General features: G+C 38.2%; 4 gene segments (V, D, J or C); 1 reads left to right on the forward strand and 3 right to left on the reverse strand.

Annotated features, from left to right (window-relative positions):
- Nucleotides 1-4,144: 4,144 nt before the first annotated feature.
- Nucleotides 4,145-4,800, reverse strand: LOC127157511 (Ig kappa chain V-VI region NQ2-6.1-like). The segment is given in 2 exon segments: nucleotides 4,145-4,467; nucleotides 4,601-4,800. Coding segments are annotated over 2 exon segments (372 nt in total).
- Nucleotides 4,801-10,313: 5,513 nt separating this feature from the next.
- LOC127157520 (immunoglobulin kappa variable 3-15-like) lies at nucleotides 10,314-10,909 on the reverse strand. The segment is given in 2 exon segments: nucleotides 10,314-10,705; nucleotides 10,807-10,909. Coding segments are annotated over 2 exon segments (372 nt in total).
- A 905-nt stretch (nucleotides 10,910-11,814) lies between these two features.
- The window catches only part of LOC127157529 (immunoglobulin lambda constant 7-like), a 108,488-nt gene continuing 94,823 nt past the window's right edge, over nucleotides 11,815-25,479 (forward strand). The window contains 3 exon segments of the C gene segment in view: nucleotides 11,815-11,977; nucleotides 12,549-12,571; nucleotides 18,533-18,584. Of these exon segments, the coding sequence occupies nucleotides 11,815-11,977; nucleotides 12,549-12,571; nucleotides 18,533-18,584 (238 nt within the window).
- On the reverse strand, nucleotides 21,622-22,106 carry LOC127157507 (immunoglobulin kappa variable 4-1-like). The segment is given in 2 exon segments: nucleotides 21,622-21,956; nucleotides 22,049-22,106. Coding segments are annotated over 2 exon segments (384 nt in total).

Raw genomic sequence — 25,479 nt, forward strand, 5'->3', positions numbered from 1 at the left:
GGTAATGCAGGAACTGCGCTCGGCGACCGACTTCGCTCTACGAGCGACGAAAGTCACGGCGCGGGCCCTGGGTCAGGTGATGTCCACCATGGTGGTCCAGGAGCGCCATCTCTGGCTCAACCTGGCACAGATGTCTGACGCCGACAAAGTTCGCTTTCTCGACGCACCCGTCTCCCAGGTTGGCCTCTTCGGTGACACTGTCGAGGACTTTGCCCAGCAGTTCTCAGCAGTACAAAAACAGACGGAGGCCATCAAGTACATCTTGCCCCGCCGCGACAGACCGTCGGGAGCTCAACCTCTGCCTGCTCGTCACCGAGGGCGCCGCCCTGCGGCTTCCACATCTGTTCCCCCCCGGCACCATCACAGGGCCCAGCCCCTTAGCGGGGAGGTCAAACCGGCCGCGGGAAGTTGGCGCAGCCCGCTGCTCAGAAGCCGCCAGCCAGGGGTAGACCCCGTAAGTCTGGGAAGCGGCCCTGACACGGGCGGCCTGGAGATGGAGGGAATTGTTCTTCGGGTGGCACCACCATCGCCGCCCCCTCCCCCGGGGGAGGGCCCGGGGTCAGTATATTCCCACCTACTCAAAAAAAGAGCAGTTTCCTCTTTCTTCAGGTCTTCAGCCCCGAGTTCGGTTCCTGAGCGACACTCAGCTTCCTCAGCTTCCGACCCGGAGCCTCAATTCGCCAACGCGGGATCCAGGGCAGCAGGTAAGTGCTGCTCACAGCAGCCCGGCTTTCCTCCAGAGCACTCTTTCCTCTGGGGTCAGTCCCCTGCCCCTTCCAAGCTGCCCCACCGCGGGTACATCCCCCCCTGATTCCACTAGCACCTTGGCTGGGGGCCTGGTTAGCGCTCCCCAGCCCGTCTTACTGGCTGATCAGGACGGTGTGACTCGGCTACACAATCCAATTTGCGAGGCGCCCGCCGAAGTTCAGAGGCGTTCATTTTACATCTGTCCGTTCGGACACAGATGCCTCTGTCTTGCGTGCGGAGATTGCAGTCCTACTGGCGAAGGATGCGATCGACAGACTCTGTGCAAGATCAGGGAGGACAAGGAGCAGGTTCTGTTGGTTGTGCCTTATTGGCCCACCCAGACCTGGTTCACCGACCTCATGCTCCTCGTGACAGCCCCTCCCTGGAAGATTCCCCTGAGGAAAGACCTTCTTTCTCAGGGGATGGGCACGATCTGGCACCCACGTCCCGACTTGTAGAACCTCCACGTGTGGCTCCTGGACGAGATGCGGCAGACCTCGCTGGTCTTCCCCAGACCGTGATAGATACTATCACTCAGGCTAGAGCCCCCTCTATGAGGCCGGCCTATGCCCTGAAGTGGGGTCTGTTCATTGCTTGGTGTTCCTCTCGCCGAGAGGACCCACAGAGATGCTCGATCAGAGTGGTGCTTGCTTTTCTTGGGTAAGGGTTGGAGTGGAGGCTGTCCCTCTCCACTCTCAAAGTGTATGTTGCAGCAATTGCAGTGTACCACGATGCAGTGGACCACTTAATCATTAGGTTCCTTAGAGGTGCTAGGAGGTTAAATCCTCATAGGCCTCGCCTCTTTCCCTCTTGGGATCTCTCCGTGGTCCTCCTGGGCCTACGGAGAGTCCTATTCGAGCCAATTGGGTTAGTAGAGCTGAAATTTTTGTCGCTTAAGATGGTGCTCCTGACCGCGCTCACTTCCATCAAGAGGGTAGGGGACCTACAAGCATTCTCTGTTAACGAAGCGTGCCTAGAATTCGGTCCGGCTGATTCTCACGTAATCCTGAGACCCAGACCGGCTATGTGCCCAAGGCTCCCACCACCCCCTTCCAGGATTAGGTGGTGAACCTGCAAGCTCTGCCCTTGGAGGAGGCAGACCCAGCCTTAGGGTTGCTGTGTCCCGTTCACGCTCTGCGAGTTTACGTGGACCGCACCCGGAGCTTTAGACGCTCCGAGCAGCTCTTTGTTTGTTTTGGAGGACAGCAGAAGGGGAATGCTGTCTCCAAACAGAGGTTGGCGAATTGGGTGGTAAATGCCATCACCTTGGCGTACGAGTCCCAAGGTGAGCCGTGCCCCGTTGGAATTAGAGCCCACTCCATTAGGAGTGTTGCTTCCATCTATGCGTTGGCGCACGGCGCCTTTCTAGCAGACATGTGCAGAGCTGCAGAATCTCGCGAGATTCTATAATCTCCCCATAGAGCCTGTTTCCTCCCATGTATTGGTATAACACCAATCAAGGAGGTAGGTTCGGTGTCGGCTTGCTGCGCCATTCCTGCTGGATCCATGCGCCGTCTTCCCAGTTGTTCTCTTTTTTAACACTGGGTCCTCCATGCCCCGCAGCCCGGACTAGGACGGAGTAGTCCGTGACTGTGCTCCGGTAGTGGACTTCCTTCCCCCGTCCGGTTGTGGCAACCTGTCTCAGTATATTTTCCACAGGAAAACCCCTTAGTCTGTGTTTCCCTTAATAAAGATATATATTTTTTCCATTATCCCACATTTGACAAAATTCCTTAATGTGCTCCGATTCCCCTACAGTAGCTTCAGAATCTGGCACCCCTGGTAGTCCTTGCTGGCCTACAGGGCATGGGGAAGGTTATGTGTCGAACCATTTTGTTCTGACACGCTTGCTTGTCAGCATTTTGTGTTCAGCCACATAACGTGGTTCAGGATTGTGGTGTTTTCCATGGGTTGATCCCAAATACGTCACTCGGCGTAACGTCGGAGTGAACGACTGAGGGGGAACATCTAGGTTACGTCTGTAACCCTCGTTCCCTGAAGGAGGGAACAGAGATGTTACGTCCCCTTGCCACAATCCTGAACTACGCTGTAAGCCGGGTTTCGGCTCGGCTCCTCAGCAAAAACCTGAGTGAGTGAATGCACGCAGCCGCCTTATATACCCGTATGTACGGGGGGAGCGGCTTGCGATGCAAATTCCACTTGCCAATTCTCATTGGCCTTTTCTCTTTAGTTCAGAGGTGATTGGGCTCCAAGTATGATCCCAAATACGTCACTCGATGTAACGTCTCCGTTCCCTCCTTCAGGGAACGAGGGTTACAGACGTAACCTAGACGATATGCTGGTCCACAAGCTAGACCAGCACTATACCAGCATAAACCAGCCCAGACCAGCACTGTACCAGCACTAACCAGCCAGTGCTTGAAGTGGGCCGGTACACACCGGTACACAGTACCGGCACTTCTGTTTTTTAGCGTTTTGTGTACCGGCACTTCTGACATGTTGCCAGTACTCAGAATCACGTGGAGTACCGGCACTTCTTTTTTTTCCACTTCAAGCACTGTAACCAGCATAAACTAGCTTGGGCCAGTTTGGAATCTATGCTGGATTTTTTTAGCAGGGTCATCACCATAGTCGCCATTAACGAGAGTACCTAACACATGCTTGTGATGCTCTGACATAGAACACACATGCGCTGCACCTTGTTTATCTCACAGAAATCACTGTAGAAATGTTCTCTTCACAGGCATATTTCTCAGCCATTTATTCTGCAGCCAGCAGTGCCTGATAATAGGGGATTTACCAAGATAAATATATGAATAATATTCAGCTGGTCTTGTGATCTCAATATGGCAGCCACCATAGAGACTACGTCAATAAACTATTCACGTCAATCAACTATCATGGGAGCGGCCTTGGTCTGTGTGACGTCACATAGCCAAGAAGCTGAGAATGGCTTGATTAAAAAAAAATACCACATTTTTATAATTATAGTATGGTTGTGTACACTCACTGCTAACACACATTTATGTTTAAACAACATGTAAAAGTGAGTTTTGCATTTGATGACCCCTTTAAAGTACTTTAAAACTCAACATTTCAGTTGGACTGAGATCTGGACTCTGACTTGGTCATTAAAACCATGTTGAAATGTTTTGGCAAACTGCTCAACCTTTGACTCTGTCCAGACCACTTTGTTCCAGACATTTGGTCATCATGCAGATCAGTTTAGACCAGATGGATCTGAGATCCAAATGTTTATGTCAGTGAATAAATAAATAAAGTTAATGTTAATGATCTAATGCCATAATCTGGAAAATTTAGTACTTTGAGTCATTGTGTCGTTTGTGATCCTCCCATCAGCAGCTGCAGTATCTCTCAGCTGTATCAGTGCAGTCACTGTGACTCTGACTGACAGAGGTTTTTGTACGACTCTTTATCACTGTGTGAACACTGGACCCCTGTGGTAACTCTGGCAGTAATAATCTCCTGTATCTTCAGTCTGGACTCCACTGATTGTCAGAGTGAAATCACTGTCAGATCCACTGCCACTGAATCTAGGTGGAGTTCCTGACTGCAGTCTGTTAATCAAATAAATCAGGAGTTTAGGAGCTTCTCCAGGTTTCTGTAAGTACCAGGACAGACATGGTGGGTTGCAGCCTGTTAAAGGAGTGCTGGCGGTACATCTCATCACAACAGTCTGTCCTGGTTCAGTTGTTTGAACTGCAGGAGTTTGAGTAACTGTGATCTGTCCACTGGAGCCTGAGAGAGAAATTTATAGCATTCATGTATGTACATCAAGGCAAATACAAACATTTGGTTCCATATTATAATATGCAGTATATGTTAGACACCTTCATTATAATCTAATTAATTTTATCCAAACGCTCAATACCTTTTATACAGCAGAGCAGTGTCCAGATGAAGATGATGATGTTGTTCATTGTTGTTGTTTTGTCTTGTGTGATGAGGAAGATTCTGTTCTGCTCTCAGTCATGAAGTGTTAAACTCACAGCACTATAAACACTCTCAGAGCACTGAAGCATGTGCTGACAATGCAAAGAAGTGGGCAGGATTTACAACAGCTTGTGCTGCTACAAGACTAACATACACTATTATAAGACTAATGATTTTATATTCTCACAAGTATAATTGTTCAGAAACAATTTTTGAATCATTGTGTAATAACCAAATGATTTAAATGTTTAATCTTTAAAAGAACACCAAGCTATTTTCTGTGGATATTTCACTGGATCTTATTACAGTGGTTTATACTGACACATCAGCATGAATGCAGCATCTCACTGTAGAAATATCCTCTTCACAGATGTATTTTTCCCCCAATTATTCTGCAGCCAACTGTGTCTGATAATAGGCATTTACTGAGACTGCTACCATAGAGACTCTTAAAATACTCCAGTTGTTGTTCGTCAACAGAGCATCCAATCATTCTTGAAAAATTGTAAGGTTCAAGGAGTATCCTGTTTAATGATATATAGTAGTATACAAATATAAGTGTTGAGGCAATAAAATCTTGTTTTGCGGTCCCTTGGTCAGGTGATATCTACCATGGTAGTCCAGGAGCGCCATCTCTGGCTGAACCTGAGAAACATCTCTGGGTCTTTTGCCTTGAGTTCATGTCCTGAGTGACGCTCTGCTTCCTCAAACTCGGACTCGGAGTGTGCATTCGCGACCACCGCGGCATCGGAAGGTAAGTGCTGCTCTATGCAGCTCGACTCTTCTTCAGGAAACTTCGCCTCCCATGTTGAATCACTTTCCTCCCCTCGGCTGCCCCACTGCAGGTACGTCACCCGCCCTGTTGATCCCGCAAGCACGCAGGTTGGGGGCGTAGTTAGCGCTTCCCAACCCATCACGTTGGTTGATGCGGACGGTTCGACTCGACTACACAATTCATGTTTGCGAGGGCACCCGCCCAGGTACAGGGGCATCCTGTTCACATCTGTCCGCTCAGACACAGATGCCTCGGTCCTGCGTGTGGAGATTGGTGTTCTCCTGATGAAGGACACTCGAGCCTGTCCCTCTAGCCGAGATTAAATCGGGATTTTACAGGCCCTATTTTATTCTACCAAAGAAGAGCGGTGGGTTGCGACCCATCCTGGACCTTCAAGTTCTGAATAGAGTGACCACCTGTCCACATTGTACCGCACAGCATTTTCACTCCTTGTCAACGTTGCATATTGAGAAAAAGTCCTGCATTTTCATCAGTCAACTTATAAATAAATTCAACTGACCGATTTATAAGAGATGCCATCAAATCCACTACTAGTGTTTGGAGTCTGGACTCCACTGATGGTCAGAGTGAAATCACTATAATGTCCACTGCCACTGAATCTAGATGGAGTTCCAGACTGGAGTTGGTTTACCTTATGTAGCGGGAGTTTCACTACAAAGTAGGGGTGTTCTGTTCTGCAGTATCTTGGATGACTAAGAAAGATGACAGGATCTATGTCCCCACTCCTAGTACAATTAATTCCTTTACTTAGTGTTTAAGTATGGTTTGCTCTGCCTTGAGTGTGTCTTTTTGTGAGTTTTGATGACTGGTAAGGGAAGGGCTCTAAGATAAAAAATGTACACGGTAGCTCCTTAGAGTGTGATATAACTTATCCCTTTCCCCACACCCAGCCCACAAGACAGGAGGAATGCCCCTACTCCAAGATGACTGTAGGTTTTATAGTTTTTTTAAATGGTTAGTAAAGGATAGACACAAAAAGAAAGCAATCGTCATGTGATAAACTCTTGTTTCACTTATATTATGGTTTTACCACAATAAACAAATGTACAAGCAAAAATAAATAAAGCTTTGTCCAGTCTCTATTCCTTCTGCAATAATACAAACAAAAAAAAAATAGAGAAAATAGAAAACAACAGCTTTGATGTTTAAATGGTGTTCAGTTCACAAAAAAACATTTTAGATGTTACATTCCACATCAAATATTTTCCATGCCAGTTCACAAACCTTAGTGAAATTCACAACCCCAGAGTTTAAGTTTTACCTCACAGTAGGACTTGGCTGGGTTTGGAGTGTCCAGATATGGCAGGGTGAAAGTCTTTCAAGTATACCGCAAATCGTCCAGAAATAAACTATAAAATACAGAGGGAGAAATTGTGGCCGGGCAATAATTAAATGCGCAAAATAGAAGGAAAATATCGTCCCAAGAAGAGTGTCGAAGAGTTCGAAATGCCGTTTGTGTCCACACGGCGGCACTATTGTATCAAAGACGACGCAAAGATTTCCCTCAACCAGGAGCAAGGGGGAAAAAACACAATCCGAGCGGCTTTACTTCAAAACAACGATTATCGTCCGTTTATGTCTTCCAAATAAACAGCAGGGAAGACAAACGATATCAACACCCTTCACAGAAGATGAACACTTGCATCAGCACTCTCTCAGCTAGTATGACGGTCGATGCCCCTCCTGGTCCGTTATCGATACGCAGCTCTGCTTCTTGGCGATCGGGCGCGGTCACAACTCACAACAGCTCAAGCTCGGTTCAGCCTCTCTATAGCTCACCTCGACGCTTACTGAATGCTGTCCCCTAGAATCAAAACCGTCTCCAAAGAACTGACTTTTTCACTTTGCTTTCTCTCCGCTCTCACTCTCTCGCACGCGATCGTAACACTTCCGTCCCTCTTCCCGGCGTTCTCCTCAAAAAAACCCTTCAGAATAAAAGTCCTTGAATACCTCCACACTTATAAATCAGGAGTTTAGGAGCTTCTCCATGTTTTTGTAAGTACCAGGCTAAACGATCACCATAATACACTTCATTGTTGGTTTTACAGTTTATTTTGACTTCTTGTCCTGTTTCAGTTACTATTATTGATGGATTCTGAGTTGCAGTGTACTGTCCTCTACACTCTGAAAGAAAGAAAAGTAAAAATTGAGACAAAAGATGTCTGATGACATATATTACATGCATTTCACTCTTTCAGAAACTACTAAACTTTTTACTACACAAACCTTCACCAAACAGTGTGAGTGTCCAAATGAGGATGATGATGTTGTTCATTGTTGTTGTTTTGTCTTGTGTGATGATGAAGATTCTGTTCTGTTCTGCTCTCAGTCATGAAGTGTTAAACTCACAGCACTATAAACACTCTCAGAGCACTGAAGCATGTGCTGACAATGCAAAGAAGTGGGCAGGATTTACAGCAGCTTGTGCTGCTAACATTGTGCTGCTAACTAAAGCAACCAATAAATCTATTTTAAATAATATAGTTTTTATAATAATTGTATTATATTAAAAAAAAAAAAAAAAAAAAAAACAAAAAACTTTAAATACATTTATTGATTATAAAACATTATAAATAAAAATGTAGAATATTATAACATCATCTTCAGCAGCCACAACAACTTCAAAATAGTTATGTTTTAATTAACAGACAAGATAAATATATAGATTCAATGATTCAATGTTAATTCCTACACTGAAACAATGACATGTTGCTATCTGTGAAATCTTTTCATGTGATCTTTTTTATCATCACTGTATAAAGATCAACAAAATCAAAAGTTTAGGATGAAGCTGCAGGTTTTTTTTTTTTTTTTTTTTTTCTGTGTATGAAATATTATACTGTAGGAAACTCCATGATAAAAAAGGTCAAAGGTCACCTCAGATCAGTGACGAGACCAGAAATCTCCAAGTGGATGAACCTTTGTGAAACAGTGTGGACCTGTGTATCATTTTAAATCTATTATTTAACAGTAACTGTTTTAGTATCACCATCTGAACAAAACACTTCACTAAAAAGAGTAGGACTTTACTTACATATTGGACTGTTTAGGACAAACAGATTCTCTGGAATAAAACAACATTTCCAAAGCTACATATGAGAGAAAGAGGACTGTTTAGGACAAAGTAATTCAACAAAATATACTGACTTATGAATACTCATCACCACATATGAGAAAGAGAGCTGACAGAATGTAGACACATCTGATTTGTTATCCTTTATTGTTTGTATAATTTCCTTACAGTGTTTTGCAGAACTGTGTAATGTTCAGAAATAGTTTGAATTAAATGTTGCAAAAAGTCTCTTTTTCTTATTAATAAGCCACACTGTCTGTGTGCAGTGAACAGGTTTTTGGTGGTCGTATTGAAGCCCGGTGGTGTCTCTAGCAGTGACTGTGATGTGGTCGCTGTTCATGATCTACAAACTCCATCTTTCCCAGCTCCCTTTCATGAAAAACTTCCTGTCTCTCCACCTCAGCCCCACAAAATCACACTGCTGGTGTTAGTGAAATACTGGACGTGACTTCAGAAACTTTTCTTTCATGATTTTATGCAGGTCTCCATTACAATGTTAGATACAGTTATTCTTCCAGTTCTACTCTGGTCCTGCATTGATACAACACAAAAATGACAAGACTTGTGTAATGTGAGCAGTAGTGATTCATGTAGTCATAGAGTTGTGTTGTGAAGACTCAATCTGGAATTTGTCAAGGCCAGAGCAAAATTTTAATGATGGCAAACAGTCCAGATCCTGATGAAACAAAACATCCTCAAACCACCAGACTAACAACTGTGTTTGACTGCTGCTATGAGGTTCTTCTTATGAACTGAAGGGTTTGATTTTTGCTAAACATAATAGTAGGAACATCCAGTTTCTTTTTTATTCTTCTTTTTTCTTTCTTTCAAACATAAAATGTGTTTTTGGTCTCAGCCTGTCTCCATGCACCATATACAGTGTGTGTTTTGATCCTTTGTAATTAAATATTTAAATATAATAAATATTAATTAAGTTTTGACTGTAATGCTGTGGACCACCCATGATATTTTGTGATGTCGAATATCAAACTTTTATTCTGTTCAGCATCTATAGTGGTTAAACTAACCAACTAACCACTACACTAGTCAAAGTCCATGTTGTACAAACCAGATAAAACTTTATTTTATGGCCCAATTCTCACAGTTAACCCACTATTAACTACAACATTTGGCTGAATAAACTCACAATTTGCTGCTTATTAATAGTTATGTGGTAGGATAAAGGGACCTAAAATATGGTCATGCAGAAAAAGGCATTAATATGTGCATTATTATTACCAATGAACAGCCAATATGATAGTAACATGCAAGCTAATTTAATTTATGTATTTATTTTGACTGCAATGTTTGTTGAGTGTTGTTTAGTGATTAACCTAACCATTACACTGTAAAAAACAATTTGTTGAGCTAACTTAAAATAATTTGTAACCTGGCTGCCTTAAAATTTTAAGTTCAGTCAACTCAAAAAAAAAATTGAAATGTTAAATTATACTAAGTGACAACTTAGATATTTGAGTTGAATCAACTTAAAATTTTAAGGCAGCTGGGTTACTTACCAATCTGTTAAGTTTAGCAAACATAAATATCTAAGTTGTTACTTAGAACAACTTAACATTTCAAGTTGAACTAAACTTATTTTAGTTGACTGAACTTAAAATTTTAAGCAGGGTAACAAATTATTTTAAGATGACTCAACAAATTGTTTTTTTTTTTTTTTTTACAGTGTACAGACTGAATTTATTATTAGACAGTGTTCTGCATTGTAATATAGTGATCTACAGACAAGAGTGATTGAGTTGATTCACACCCATCAGCAGCTGCAGTTTCTCTCATCTGTATCAGTGCAGTCACTGTGACTCTGACTGATGGAGGTTTTTGTACGACTCTTTATCACTGTGTGAACACACAGCTACTAGGACAGTGTGCACTCTGACAGTAATAATCTCCTGTATCTTCAGTCTGGACTCCACTGATGGTCAGAGTGAAATCAGTGCCAGATCCACTGCCACTGAATCTAGATGGAGTTCCAGTGTAACGGCTTGTTGCATAATATATAAGGAGTTTAGGAGCTTCTCCAGGTTTTTGTAAGTACCAGGCTAAACGATTATCGCTGTACACTCTACTGCTGGTTTTACAGTTTATTCCAATTACTTGTCCTGGTTGAGCTGCTATTACTGATAGACTCTGAGTTACAGTGTACTGTCCTCTACACTCTGAAAGAAAAAAAAAAAAAAAAAAAAAAAAAAAAAAAAAGAATTAAAATGTATATTTCACGTTTTAAAAGAATTAGTGTTTTAGAAGTTGTACTACAAACCTTGAGCAAACAGTGTGAGTGTCCAGATGAGGATGATGATGTTGTTCATTGTTGTTGTTTTGTCTTGTGTGATGATGAAGATTCTGTTCTGTTCTGCTCTCAGTCATGAAGTGTTAAACTCACAGCACTATAAACACTCTCATGCAAAGTGTCTCTCTATGTAAATGATCTTCATACACAGAACAGGCAGCTGTCAGTCTCAGACCACATGAATTTTTCTATACATGTTCATATTCCACAAAACAACAGAAGCTTAAATACTTTGTGATGAATATGACCTATAGACACTGAACTACAGTACAAACAATGAGTGTTTTTATTATATACTGGTTTTGTGTAATCAAGTGCAGCTTGATTAGATACTTCTCAGTGCTACAGTTTATTTTTTATTTTTATTAGAGTGGAGAAAGACTAATGTGTTCTCACAATTGCAAGTTTATAGACTATCTCACAATTCTGACTTAACTGCATGTTTTAAACTCGCTATTATGAGGGAAAAAGACAATTGTGAGATATGAACTTGCAATTCTAAGAATTTTTCTGAGATATTTTTCCTCACAATTGGACGATACTCACAGTTGCAAGAAATAAAGTCAGAATTGTGAGATAAAAACTCGTAATTCTGACTTTTTTTTTTCTCACAATTGCGAGCTGCAAATACCCTTTTAAATATTTGTATTTAGTGGCGGAAACAGGCTTTCATAAATTTTGAACAACATATATAATTAATAATATATTTTCTTTATGGAAAACAATGTGAAATATTTAATAGTTTTGTTTTTTTTTTTTTTTTGACAGAAATCAATTTTTTTTTTTTTTTTTCAGATAATTCTTTTTTCTTCACCAAACAACTGAATAAAATTATGTTGTTTTTTTTGTTTGTTTTGTTTTTTTTTGACATAGTAAGTCCTTGCATTTCATTCACATTTCTCAAATCTCTGTGTATGAAGCAGCAACAGGCTGCAGAGGTTTGTCTTCCACATGTGGTGTTATTATAACTACGAGCGAATGAGACACAGCGCTGATTTCTACCTGCTTCAGTCCAACTCCACTTATGTGAACAGCTGGTCTGCTCTCCAGAGTCTGGTCATCATCACTGCCGGATACCTGCAGCTCTACTTCCTCAAGAGACTCTTCAAAACCAAACCAGCAGAGGGAGACAAACCCCGCTGTTAACATCAACACTAAACCTGTCTCTTACTTCACAATACAGACGCACATGGCTATTTTAAACACTTTTATGTCCAAAGATTGAATTTATAATAAACACTGACTTCATCATGAATTTGTTGTTGTTTTTCAAATGCCTTTCTATGTATACTTTCAATGTTACAATATAGGATGTATCATAACAATTATTACTTTTAAAATTATGATAATCCAAACAAACAGGGGAACAAACTACTACAATACACACTGATTTATATTATTCTGACTTTCCAATGGTTTTGGAAAATGATGATGAATGATGAATTAAATACATTCATGGTGATGTTTTGTAAGAAAAACATATCAAATATCCAGAAAGAGACTCACAAATCAGACTTCAACATTTTTGACTGAATGCAACTGTTATAAGAAATAACCTCCATCAGCAGCTGCAGTTTCTCTCATCTGTATCAGTGCAGTCACTGTGACTCTGACTGATGGAGGTTTTTGTACGACTCTTTATCACTGTGTGAACACCCAGTTATCACTGATTTTGTGTTCACTCTGACAGTAATAATCTCCTGTATCTTCAGTCTGGACTCCACTGATGGTCAAAGTAAAATCTCTTCCAGTATTCGCTGTTCCACTGCCACTGAATCTAGATGGAGTTCCTGACTGGAGGGATTTTATAAAATATATGAGGAGTTTAGGAGCTTGTCCAGGTTTCTGCTGATACCAGGCTAAGTAGCTGCTATATATTCCTACATCTATATTACACTCTAATGTAGCTGTTTGACCCTGTTGGACAGTTTTAACTTCAGGTTGAGTCAGAGTGACTCCTCTGGATTCTGAAGAAGAGAAAAAAGTCACTTTGTTTGTAAACCACCTTTATAACAGAATATTGGTATATTAAAATTATTAAAAAAACAAAAACAGCATATTATTCATATCAAAATGTAATATCCCACCTTGAATAATAGATGCAATGGTCCAGATGAGGATGATGATGTTGTTTATTGTTGTTGTTTCATACACAGAACATTGCGGCATAACATGGTAACATTGTGGCAGCAAGTTTTGCATGATAAAACACCAAAACATATTTTTTCCTCCCTAGAAAGTGTGAAACCTAGTAAGTGAAATACAGTATTATAATTCCTTGGTACTGTTACACCCTCTGTCACTTCTCAACTCCACCACCAGAGGTCACACTCACCTGAACTCTGATGTGTTTGTTCTCAGGTGTTTCTCATCAGTCTAATTGACCATATGCACTGAGCGTTCTTTAGAACTTCCACATAATGATAATCCAGCTCGTAAATTTTCGGTGTAGCTCATTTCATATGTTATATATAGGTGAAGACTATTGAGACTACTCTCCTACCTTGGTCTTATCAGAAACTGAGAAGAAAAAAAAAATTGCAACACGTTTGGTCCTCTTAGACAAACAAAAACTTTTCTTTGAATTGTGAATGGATTATGTAGAGAAAATGACACAAAATAACACAACTCATATACAGAAACGAATAGTTTTATATTCTCATAAATATAATTTTTCAGTAACATTTTTTCATTGTTCAACATTGTGTGATAACTTAATGGTTTAAATGTTTAATCTTTAAAGGAAAACTAAGTCATTTTAGTGGATATTTCACTGATTCTTAATTCAGTGCTTTGACACACATCAGCATGAACCCTTACGAAAAATAATTTTATTCAAGTGTGCTATTAGTATACGTCTTAAAAATAGAAAAGTTGTAATTTTTGTCTGCTTTTTATGCACTTCTCAGAAATGGGCTTCATTTACTTCTCAGAAATATACTTAAAATGACATTTAATATACTTGACATATTTCTAAATATATTTGTCTAAAGTCTAAATATATTTGAGCTATACTTGTGCTCCTAGAATCCGTGTTTTTATTGTTATACTATTACAGATCTTCTGTACAGAATTCCAAAAAACAAACAAACAAACAAACAAACAAACAAACAAAAAAAAACACATACTTTCACATGTAATCTAACAGGATCATCAGACATAAATCAGCATCTAAACTGTGTAACATTACCAAACAATATGTTGACCAATAAAGAGGTAATAATGACTGTCAAGCTTTGGGGTGTTGATCAACTCCATCTACCCTTTTTATTATATCAGTCTAAGTCTAATTCATAGTCTTTTTTCAGTTTTTTTTTTTTTTTTTTTTTTTTTTTTTTTTTTTGTTTGTTGTTGTTGTTGTTGTTGTTGTTGTTGTTGTTCAAAATGTTGTTTATTTCTTTTTTATTATTATTTATGAAAATATTCAAGTGTTTAAAAAAAGAATGCATGAAGCTAGAATAAAATGTTTTTGTTTACAAGCAGCTTTCTTGTGGTGTTTTGCATGTTCAGATATTCATATAACAACATATATACAAATTAATACCTAGATAAGGACATAGTAGTATACTTGAAGTATAATGTAAATGCACTTAAATAAAACGTACAAGTATACTTAAAGTATAAAACTACTAAACTAGTAGTTTACTGAGACTATACTTCAAAGTGGACTAAAAATGCTACTACATGTATTTAATTAGTAAACTATTAGTATACCTATAAGTTTACTTTTAGTATAGTTGCAGTACAAACTAAAAACACTGATGTAAACTAGTTGTGTAATCAAAGTTTACTACTGTTTTACTTCAAGTATACTTTTATATACTAGAAAATGGGCCAATTTGGTCCCAAGGAGTATTGAAATAGTAAACATACAAGTATAATATTAGTACAGGGCCGTTTGAAGGAATTTGGGGGCCCCAAGCAAAATGGACATGGAGGCCCCCCGCACGCACGCACGCACGCACGCACGCAAAGGAACCACAGCATAGCCATACAGTTTAAATTCACTCACACTTTATATAAATAAAAAAAGGTTTACAGTGCAAATACTGCTGTTGCATATACTGTGCATAAATAAAAAAATGTTTAGAGTGCAAATACTGCTGTTGCATATAAAGTGCATAAAATTTGAACATTTTCAACAATTGAACATTTGCAAAAAACACCACTGTACCATAAAATCAAATATACATTAAAAAAGTGCACAATAACTAAATCCAACATACTTAAAAACACACACACACATACATACTCACATTAACATTTTTCAGTTCTCTCAAACATGTGCAAATTATCTAAAACTGCTGTTTGCGAGCCTTGTTTTCTGCAAAGGCAATCACAATGTCCTCCATGTCCAAAGACTGGCGAACATCCCGCTCAATTGACATAAGTGCCAGTCCTGTGAGCCTTTCTTGGCCCATGGTGGACCTCATGTAATTTTTTATTTTTATCCCGTTAAAAAACATATTACAGTATGTAACCATATTCCGTCCGTTCAAAAAAAAAGTTGCTCTAACTGTTCGTTACAAGCAGCATTTGCTGTCAGGCAGGTAGCTTAGCTAACATACATAAACATATTTCTGCTAGCCTACCTGCTGCAAAAAAAGCACCATTTGTACAAGACAAGTAGAGCTATTTTATGTGTGTAATTTATCACTTACCACTGTCTTGTTTTTTCTTATCCTCCTCTTCCTTTCTCTTCTTTCTTTTTTGGCTTCCTGAAGCATAATTCCGCTTCATGACTGCCGAGGAAGTTTTGTATTTTGCCGGCAGCAGTGTCATTGCACTTTACTGCATTCACTATCAATGGGGCGCCCACACAGTTTGTCGCTGCATTTTATTCTTAACCAGTCGTTGTCTTGGGGCCCCAGGCCAGCTCGGGGCCCCAAGCAATTGCTTGGTTTGCCTGCCTTGTCGCGACGGGCCTGTATTAGTACACTGACATTTGTATACTTTTCTGCATAAAGTATACTGAAAATATACTTGAACTTTACTTAAGTGTACTTAATAATATAAACTTGAAGTATACTACCTTTTGGTAAGGGAATGCAGCATCTCACAGAAGTTACTGTATAAATATTCTCTTCACCAGGTGTATTTCCCACCTATTTATTCTGCAGCCAGCAGTGTCTGATAATAGAGGATTTACTGAGATAAAGTTGAGGAATATCAAAGTCCCTTTGAGGTAAATCATTTCACTCATCCATCTTTGAAACACCTCTCGGGTAGGGCTACTCGATTCAGAATTTTTTGGAATCAAGTCTGATTCTGATTTCTTGTTCTGGAATTGATAGGATTCAATTTCAAGAATTGATTCCTCACTGTTGGTTTTTTAAATTAATTTTCAGTTCTTGTTTTTAAGATTGGAGGAACGTAATTTTGCCATAACTGCAGGATATAAAACTCATAGAAAGAAGCCTTCTCGTAATATCAAGGTTTATTTGTAAAAATTACGCTGCATTGAAGAGTAAGACATGAAGTGTCTAAGACGATGATTACTTTAACTGTATGCATTATGCGTAATGAACTGTACACCGGAAAAAAAAAAAAGAAAAAAAAAACAAACAAACAAACAACAACACTGATATAAAAGCTTGTGGTTTGTCTGTCAATCAGATGCACTCTCAGCCACTAATGTGTGCTCTCTGCGTTTTTTTTCAGAATTATTATTGGCTGATAGAAAGGCTGAAAAAAAAATATTTAAGATGTAAATTAGATAAAGACCCTTGATCATATCATGATCTATTCTGTTGTGCAGCGCTCAAAAATGTGGACAACATAAGCCAGTTCCACCGTAAAATAACCCTTGATGGGGTCCGAAGGTTTGAATCGACTCTCTATTCCCAAAACCTCTGAATCGATTCTCACCCTTACCAAAGGTATTTTATTAAGTATACTTAAGTAAAGTTCAAGTCTATTTAAGTATACTTTATGTAGTAAGTATACAAATATCAAGGAGTATTGAAATAATACACTTACACGTATACTACAAGTACACTTGTAAGTGTACAATTTCAATACTCCTTGGGACTAAATCGGCCCATTTTCTAGTATATAAAAGTATACTTTTAAGTGTACTTCAAGTATAACAGTAGTAAACTTTGAGTACACAATTATTTACATCTAAGTTTTTAGTTTGTACTGCAACTATACTAAAAGTGAACTTATAGCTATACTGATAGTTTACTAATTAAATACTTGTAGCATTTTTAGTACACTTTGAAGTATAGTCTCAGTAAACTACTAGTTTAGTATTTTCATACTGCAAGTATACTCACACGTTTTCTCTAAGTGAGCTTTACATCATATTTTAAGTATACTACTATGTCCCTATTTACATATTATTTTTGTACATATTTTGTTATATGAATGAAAAATATGAAATACAAAAAAAACATTTTATTCTAGCTTCATGCATTCTTTTTTTATAAACACCTTAATGTGGGTAAGTTTCATAAATAAATCATATTTTGAACAAAACGCTGAAACCTTGACAGTCATTATTACCTCTTCATGGGTCGACATTTTATTCCATAACGTTACACACTTTTGATGATTTTTTTTTTTTTTTTTTGATGATTGTTTTAGATTACAAGTGGAAGCATCTATTGTTTTGGTTTCTTCTTCACTTGTGTTTTGGGAATTCTGTACAGAAGACGTGTAGGAGGAGAGTAATGTCTTTTGCTGCATCTCATTTTGGACATTGCATTTGTAGTTCGCATACATCATCAAGGATGTCTTATTTAAGAAAAGTAACCATATTAAAATGCTGTAATTTATTTTTTACTGTGCAATTTAACGGTTACTTCTCTTCAATGAGACCGCCCCGATGATGTATGCAGCCTTCAAATGTGACCTCCTCCAAAAAAAAAAAAAAAAAAAAAAACAAAAATCTTTTGTATGTCTGAAGTCTTTGGTAATATTCAGCTGGTCATGTAATCTCAACATTATAGACACATAAGATACTTCATTCAGCTGCTCCAGTTACTGTATGTCAACAGAGTCGCTGTCTTGGAGCATCCAATCACTTCTATAGTTTCCAGCTAAGATTAATGACTGCTGTACACACAATATCATGAGACACTGTAATATTTAACATCTCTGTTTAATTTACAAACATACAGTATTAAGAATGTCTGAAAATGGCTGCCAAGTAAATCAATGTGCTTGAAAAGGGTCATATATAAAGTTCATCAGGACTCTCAGGCTGGACAATGTGCATCTGAACTGTGCATATGAAAAGTTTGTGCATCACAGCTTTCATTTTGATTAATTTGTCTGAAGCTGCAGGTTTTTATGTGTGTGGATCATGATGATTGAGCTGCACATGAAGAACAGAAACATCATTATGAGAAACTCCCCAAAATCAAAGTCATCTGAGAGGTCACAGTATGTATATATATATATATATATATATATATATATATATATATATATATATATTGTGTTAAATTAGCACATCACACAAAAATGAATGATAAATATAGGGCTGAATTATGTCTATTGTAAATGAGAGAATAAAGAAGAGAATAAACTCTTCGTCTGATTATGAAAGTACAAACATTTGAAAGTATTTTACCAAAACTAAATTGAGGTGTTTCTACTATCAGTGTGTTGAAGTGTTGTTTTCTCTGTCTCTGCTGGAGTTTGTGTTCACTCGAGTGGAATAGAGGTTTTTGTACGACCGTTTCATTAGATTGTATCACTGTGGTACACATTCGGTGGAGGAACTAAACTGGTGGTGAAATGTAAGTCTGTCTTTTTAATTATCCACTAAAAACATGTAATTTATTTTATGGAATGTTTTTATTTTTGGAATAAACAACAATAAAATTGGTAACACTTTATTTTGATAGTCCACTTTAGACATTCTACTAACAGTAAGTAACTTTGCAACTTTGCATGTCAACTAGTCATTAGAGTATTAGTAGACTTTCTGCTTAATATCTTCTAACACTCTTCTAAACTTTGCAAGTAAATGTCAACTTATTCTACTAACCCTAAACCTAATCTAACAGTCTGCTCTGAGAGTTAGTAGACATGTAGTTGCAAAGTATAGTTAGTTATAATTATAGTTAGTAGAATGTCTAAAGTGGACTATTAAAATAAAGTGTAACCAGTAAATTTGATTCATAATAAATATTTAAATCTAAAATATTTAGATATTTCATTTAGACATGTTTAGATATTCAAAAGAAATTAATTATTCACTTTAAACAAACTATTCCTGTCTAAAATTATGAATTTATCAGTTTGAAATTTGTTTTTTCTTTCATTAATTTCTGCACTGTGTTCATGTATAATTCATGTTTTATTTGAGATTTCATAAATAGGAAAAAAATATGTGCCATCAAAATATAAAAGCTCATTTCTGTAGTGCAATATGATGTTGAATGTCTTTTGCTCATGTTGTTCTTGTAATTCAGTGGTTTTAATATACATACAAAATATGTGTAGATTTGTAAACTTATTTTATTCCGTTATTTTCTAATTCTGAATATATATATATATATATGGGGTCAGTAAGACTTTACTATTACAAGTCTTACTATTACAAGTAGTGTGTGTATATATATATATATATATATATATATATATATATATACACTACCGTTCCAAAGTTTGGGGTCAGTACATTTTTATTGTTTATTTTCTTTTTTTTTTTTTTTTTAAAGAAATTAATACTTTTATTCACCAAGGATGTATTAACTTAATAATTAAAAGTTTATTAAAAGTTAATAATAAATAATTTACATTGTTATAAAATATTTATATTTTGAATAAACACTGTACTTTTTAAACATGTTATTCATGAAAGAATCCTGAAAAAAAAAAAAAAAAAAAAAAAAAAATACAGGTTCCAAAAAATAATTGGCAGCACAACTGTTGATATTATCCAACACTGATCATTCTAATAATAAATCTGCATATTAGAATGATTTCTGAAGGATCATGTGACACTTAAGACTGGAGAAACAGCTGATAAAAATTCAGCTTTTCATCACAGGAATAAATTCTATTTTAAAGTATGTTAAAAAAAACAAACAAAAAAAAAAACATTATTTTATATTGTAAAAACATTTTGCAATATTACTGTTTTTTTTTTTTTTTTTTTTCTATATTTTTAATCAAATAAATGCAGCCTTGATGAGCATAAGAGACTACTTTTAAAGACTATTACAAGTCTTACTGACCCCAAACTTTTGAACGGTAGTGTGTGTATATATATATATATATATATATATATGTTAACTTTCAGTCACACAATTTGTATTTGAAATTAAGTTTGAGAAGTATTAAAAAGATGAGCTGAATCTCACACAAACAAATTTTTATGTCAGGATCTAAATCTAGTGGAATTAAAGTTAATTAGTGTCTTAGTGTATATTGTATTGTGTAAATATACCAGTTTTAGTCATTTTGAATAAGATGAACGATGAGATTGTGATTTTGACTGCATTTCACATGTCTGCTCTTTGAAGTCATGTTGAAATGCTGTGAATGATGCAGGGCAAAAGAGTGCTGGAGCTGCAGTGTGTTTTCTTAGTGTTTGTGAATGTGTTGTGTTTGTCTCCTGCAGCTGGTCCCACAGTGAAGCCCTCAGTGTCTCTGCTGCCGCCCTCTTCTCTGCAGATCTCTGGAGACTCAGCCGCACTGCTCTGCCTGCTCAGCTCTTACTCTCCACAGGGGGCGCAGGTGAGCTGGACACTGGACGGCTCAGAGGTCACCGAGGGGGTTCAGACCAGCGCAGAGAGCGAGCAGGGCGGGCGCTACAGCCGCAGTAGTGTCCTGACCCTCAGCAAAGCACGCTGGGAAGAGGGAGAGCTGTACGTCTGCAGAGTAACACATGATGGAGCTCCTCAAGAGGCCTCGTTCCAGAAGAGTCAGTCGCAGTGCTGATGTTTCTCCAGTGAGCGCTGCTCTCTCCTGAAGATGAGGCGTATCTGAGTGTCCTGTGTCAGGCAGGATTCACATGAGTCTCGTGCTGCAGCTGTAGTCATTTACAACTCAATACTGAAAGAGAGCTCTAGTGTCAAAGCACTGGCTGATCTTTCAATCTGCTGTGTTTGCTGTAACATTCAATAAAGCTTCTCAACAAGCTCCATTTGTGTCTGTCAACATCATTTAACTAACAGATGAAGATGCATGTAGTGTTTGTTCAGGTGTTTTTCAGAAGCTTGATCAGTAGCAGTAAATGTAGTCAAATAAATCTCTTGGGGTTTGAACATGGTCTCTGGAGACAGAGCTGCTCTATTCTGAGAGGATCAGAATCACTCCACCCTGACAATGCAAATGGGATTTTCAGCCCACACTCCCAGTGTCACTGTTTGATTGGTTACATGATCTGGACTGAAACAGACCAGTTTCACTTCTGCTGTAGTCAAGCAACACACAGACACACTGGTTATATTTATAGTAGATAGTGAAAATATACATGAAAATATCATAAAAATCTGTAATTAAAAATCAAGATTCAGCCATTCTGACACTTATCATGTACGAATGTAAATCTTTCTGTGGGTCAAATGGAAAGCATCACGTCCAGCAGCAGAAGTGACTAAATGCAGTCTGTTCAGTTTGATTGAGAGGGATCATATATTACACCTAAAACATTATGATCATATTAAAATACTGACTCATTCGCTACAGAAATACATTATTTTGGTTAATAGAAATGATATTGTGTTGTGTGTGATTGTGTTGTAGAGCAGCTGCAGTATCTCTCATCTGTATCAGTGCAGTCACTGTGACTCTGACTGATGGATGTTTTTGTACGACTCTTTATCACTGTGTGAACATATAACTACCAGAACAGTGGTAACTCAGACAGTAATAATCTCCTGTATCTTCAGTCTGGACTCCACTGATGGTCAGAGTGAAATCACTGTTAGATCCACTGCCACTGAATCTAGATGGAGTTCCTGACTGTCGTTGATTCCCTCCATAAATAAGGAGTTTAGGAGTTTCTCCAGGTTTTTGTAGATACCAGCTAAGGCATCCACTCCCACTACTACAGCAACAGACATTGCTGCTAGTTGTACATTTTATTTTGACTTCTTGTCCTGTTTGAGTGAGCAGCTGTGATGGAGTTTGAGTCACTGTCACCTGCCCAATGGATTCTGTCAAGTGAAGAACATTAGAAATAAAATATTTTCACAAATTTATTTAATTTTGGGAAAAAAACAAAACAAACATAAACCATTTTTCAAACCTTGGCAAAACACTGCCAAAGTCCAGACAAAGATGATGCTGAAAGTCATGTTTGTTGGTTGATGAATAAGAGCTCTTGATCATGTCATGTTCAGTTCACAGAGTTATAAATACATGTAGAGCAGTGAAGCTTGTGCTGCTCATGCAAAACACCCTCTGGATGCAAATGCTGCTGTATAAACTATGTGCTTACAATGAGAGGGGTGCCAGATCAGGACAATACATCGTTTGATAGATTCAGATTCAAATAATTTAATTACTGAAGTCAAAGAATCCTGAGAAGATTCTATTTTTAGCTACATTTACCAAAACTATTAATTGTTAATTATTTTGTGTGATTAGGCCCTGGTTCCAGATGTTATGAAATACAGCTACATCAAAACGTTTGGGAATGTTCAGTTTAAATTTGTGCTCTATAAATCACTTTATTTATATTATTAATTCATGCAGAAACATAAACAGTATTATTAGCTCAATGATGATCAATTGCTTGTTTGAATCCTCATTTGTAAATTGAATCACACATCTCTTCCTCACTGTCTGACACCTCAGATCTACTGCACTACACCAGAAAAAGATACATCATCAGCACCTGGGCAAAAAAGATGTATGTTTTTTGTCCAGCACCTGAAGAACTTTTTACTGGTCATTGACACTTGAACACACATCACACAAACCTCAACAATGGTGATAATCAACACAATAATTAATAATAGAACTTGTTGTAATTGTAAGACAATTTAGCAGCATACTTTATGATATCAGTGATATTGCACAACTTCCCTCAATTTTAGAACACTGACTCATTCTCTACAGAAATACATTGTTTTGGTTAATAGAAATGATATTGTGTTATGTGTGTTTGTGTTGATCGGTGTTGTGTGTGATTGTGCTGTAGAGCAGCTGCAGTATTTCTCAGCTGTATCAGTGCAGTCACTGTGACTTTGACTGATGAGGATATTTGTTTGACTCTTTATTACTGTGTGAATGCTGGGCCACTGTTAAACTCTGACAGTAATAATCTCCTGTATCTTCAGTCTGGACTCCACTGATGGTCAGAGTGAAATCACTATAATATCAACTGCCACTGAATCTAGATGGAGTTCCTGAATGGAGTTTGTTCACTTCATAAATTAAGAGCTCAGGCTTCTACAGATTTCTGGAAGTACCAGGCTAAATGATTACTATCACGTATCATGCGAGGAAGGGGCGAACAAAGACAAAGTTCAAAGATAAAGTCTTTATTATATTCCATAGATAATTCCATAATAGGTAAATCCACAGGAGAAGGATAAAAACATGCATACATTGACGAGACCAGACAACAAACACTGAACAGAATGCAACTTATAAAGACAGGTGATAACAACGAACTAAATTAAGGCACAGGTGATACAAGGAAACCTAATGATGATATTAAAGAGGACAGGAAACAGGAACAACCAAATATGGGCACACGAGGGAGAAACCAACATAAAGAGTCCACAGGGGTGTGACAATTACGACTTACGAATATACTTTGCTGGTTTTACAGTTTATTCTGACTTCTTGTCCAGTTTGAGTTGCTGTTACTGATAGAGTTGCAGGGTACTTTCCTTTACACACTGAAAGAAAGAAAAGTAAAACCTGAGACAAAACATGTCTCAGGACATATATTATGTGCATTTCACTTTTTAAGGAAGTACTACTAAACATTTTACTACACAAATCTTGAGCAGGGAGTTTGATTGTCCAGATGAGGACACTCTCAGAGCACTGAAGCATGTGCTGACAATGCAAAGAAGTGGGCAGGAGTTACAATACCTTCAGCTGCTACAAGACTAGAGTTACAGAATATACCATTCTATATATTCCTTTAGATGAAATATAAAAATATTTATGGTTCTTTAATGTTAGACTTAAAAGATAAATACATAACAAATATATAGATTAAACGATTCAATGTTAATTCCTTCACTGAAACAGTTGCTGTCTGGGAATTTTTTTCATGTGGCCTTTTTTATCATCACTGTATAAAGATCAACAGAATCATTTCATATGAATTTAGGTTGAAGCTGCGGGGTTTTTTTTTTTTTTTTTTTTTTTTTTTTTTCTTTCTGTGAATCAAAATGACTGAGCTGTGTATGAAATATTATTATACTCTACGAAACTCCATGATAAAAGAGATCAAATGTCACCTCAGATCAGGTGAGGCCAGAAATCTACAAGTGGATGAACCTTGGTGAAACGGGGTGGACCTTCTCTGTGTTTCATTTTAAAGCTGTAACTTTTAAAAATAAGTACCATCTGAAGAAAACAATTTACTAAAAAGAATAGGACTTCAGTTACATATCGGATTGTTTAGGACAAACAGATTCTCTGGAATGAAGCAAATTTTCCAAAGCTACATATGAGAGAAAGAGGACTGTTTAGGACAAAGTAATTCAACAGAATAAACTGATTGACAAATACTCATCACCACATATGAGAAAGAGAGCTGACAGAATGTAGACACATTGTAACGCCAAGCCAGCAGAGGGAATACTTTGCCTCCCATGAATTCAGCGGAAGTTTCCAACCTCCAAGCGGCATTTGCTTACCAAAGCGAGATGTTAAAGAGCTACCAAGAGCAACTCACTAAACTCCAATCAGTCAATGAGCACCTGACACAATACATTTGATTGCTTCCACCTCCCATGCCGCTTACGGTAAGCTTTGCTCTCCCTGATAAATTTGACGGCACAGCTGAAACTTGCAAAGGGTTTGTACGTCAAGTTAAGTCGTATTTCGACCACCAGAGTGATAGATTTGCCACATAACTCTGTCAACTGGCAAGGCTATCGACTGGGCTTCAGCAGTGTGGGATTCAGATTCACAAATTAAATACTCCCTTGACTATTTCATTGCTCAGATCCATGAGGTGTTCGAATACCCCGCCGGGGGCAGGGATATCTCGACTCAAATTATTAATATTAAACAAGGCCACCGCACCGTCAAATTCAGAACGCTAGCCACTCAAAGCGGATGGAATGACATCTCTCTAAAGGCTATGTTTTACCACAGTTTGAATCCAGATCTCCAGACAGAGCTTACTTGCCGGAGAGAAGATTCCTCATTCTCTGAATTTGTTTCTCTCACCATTAAGATTGACAACCTTGTGAGACCAGCCCTGAATGTCCACAGAAGGCCAAAACCAGCCCCAGGGTAAATATAAACCATTTTCTCCTGCTCAGAAATCGAACATTTACTCTCCCCGTTATTCTTAAAAGTGATACTCTGTCTCTTGAATTGACAGCGATGGTAGACTCTGGGGTGGCATTGAATCTCATCCACAAGGACATCGTAGAGAAATATCTAATTCCCATTCAACCATGCACCCCTCCCATAAGAATCAAGGCCATCTATAATGCCCTCATCGGGGAAGGAATAACGCATTGCACAAAAACTCTCACA

Source organism: Labeo rohita, unplaced genomic scaffold (assembly GCF_022985175.1).
Source record: "Labeo rohita strain BAU-BD-2019 unplaced genomic scaffold, IGBB_LRoh.1.0 scaffold_110, whole genome shotgun sequence".
Taxonomy (NCBI): domain Eukaryota; kingdom Metazoa; phylum Chordata; class Actinopteri; order Cypriniformes; family Cyprinidae; genus Labeo; species Labeo rohita.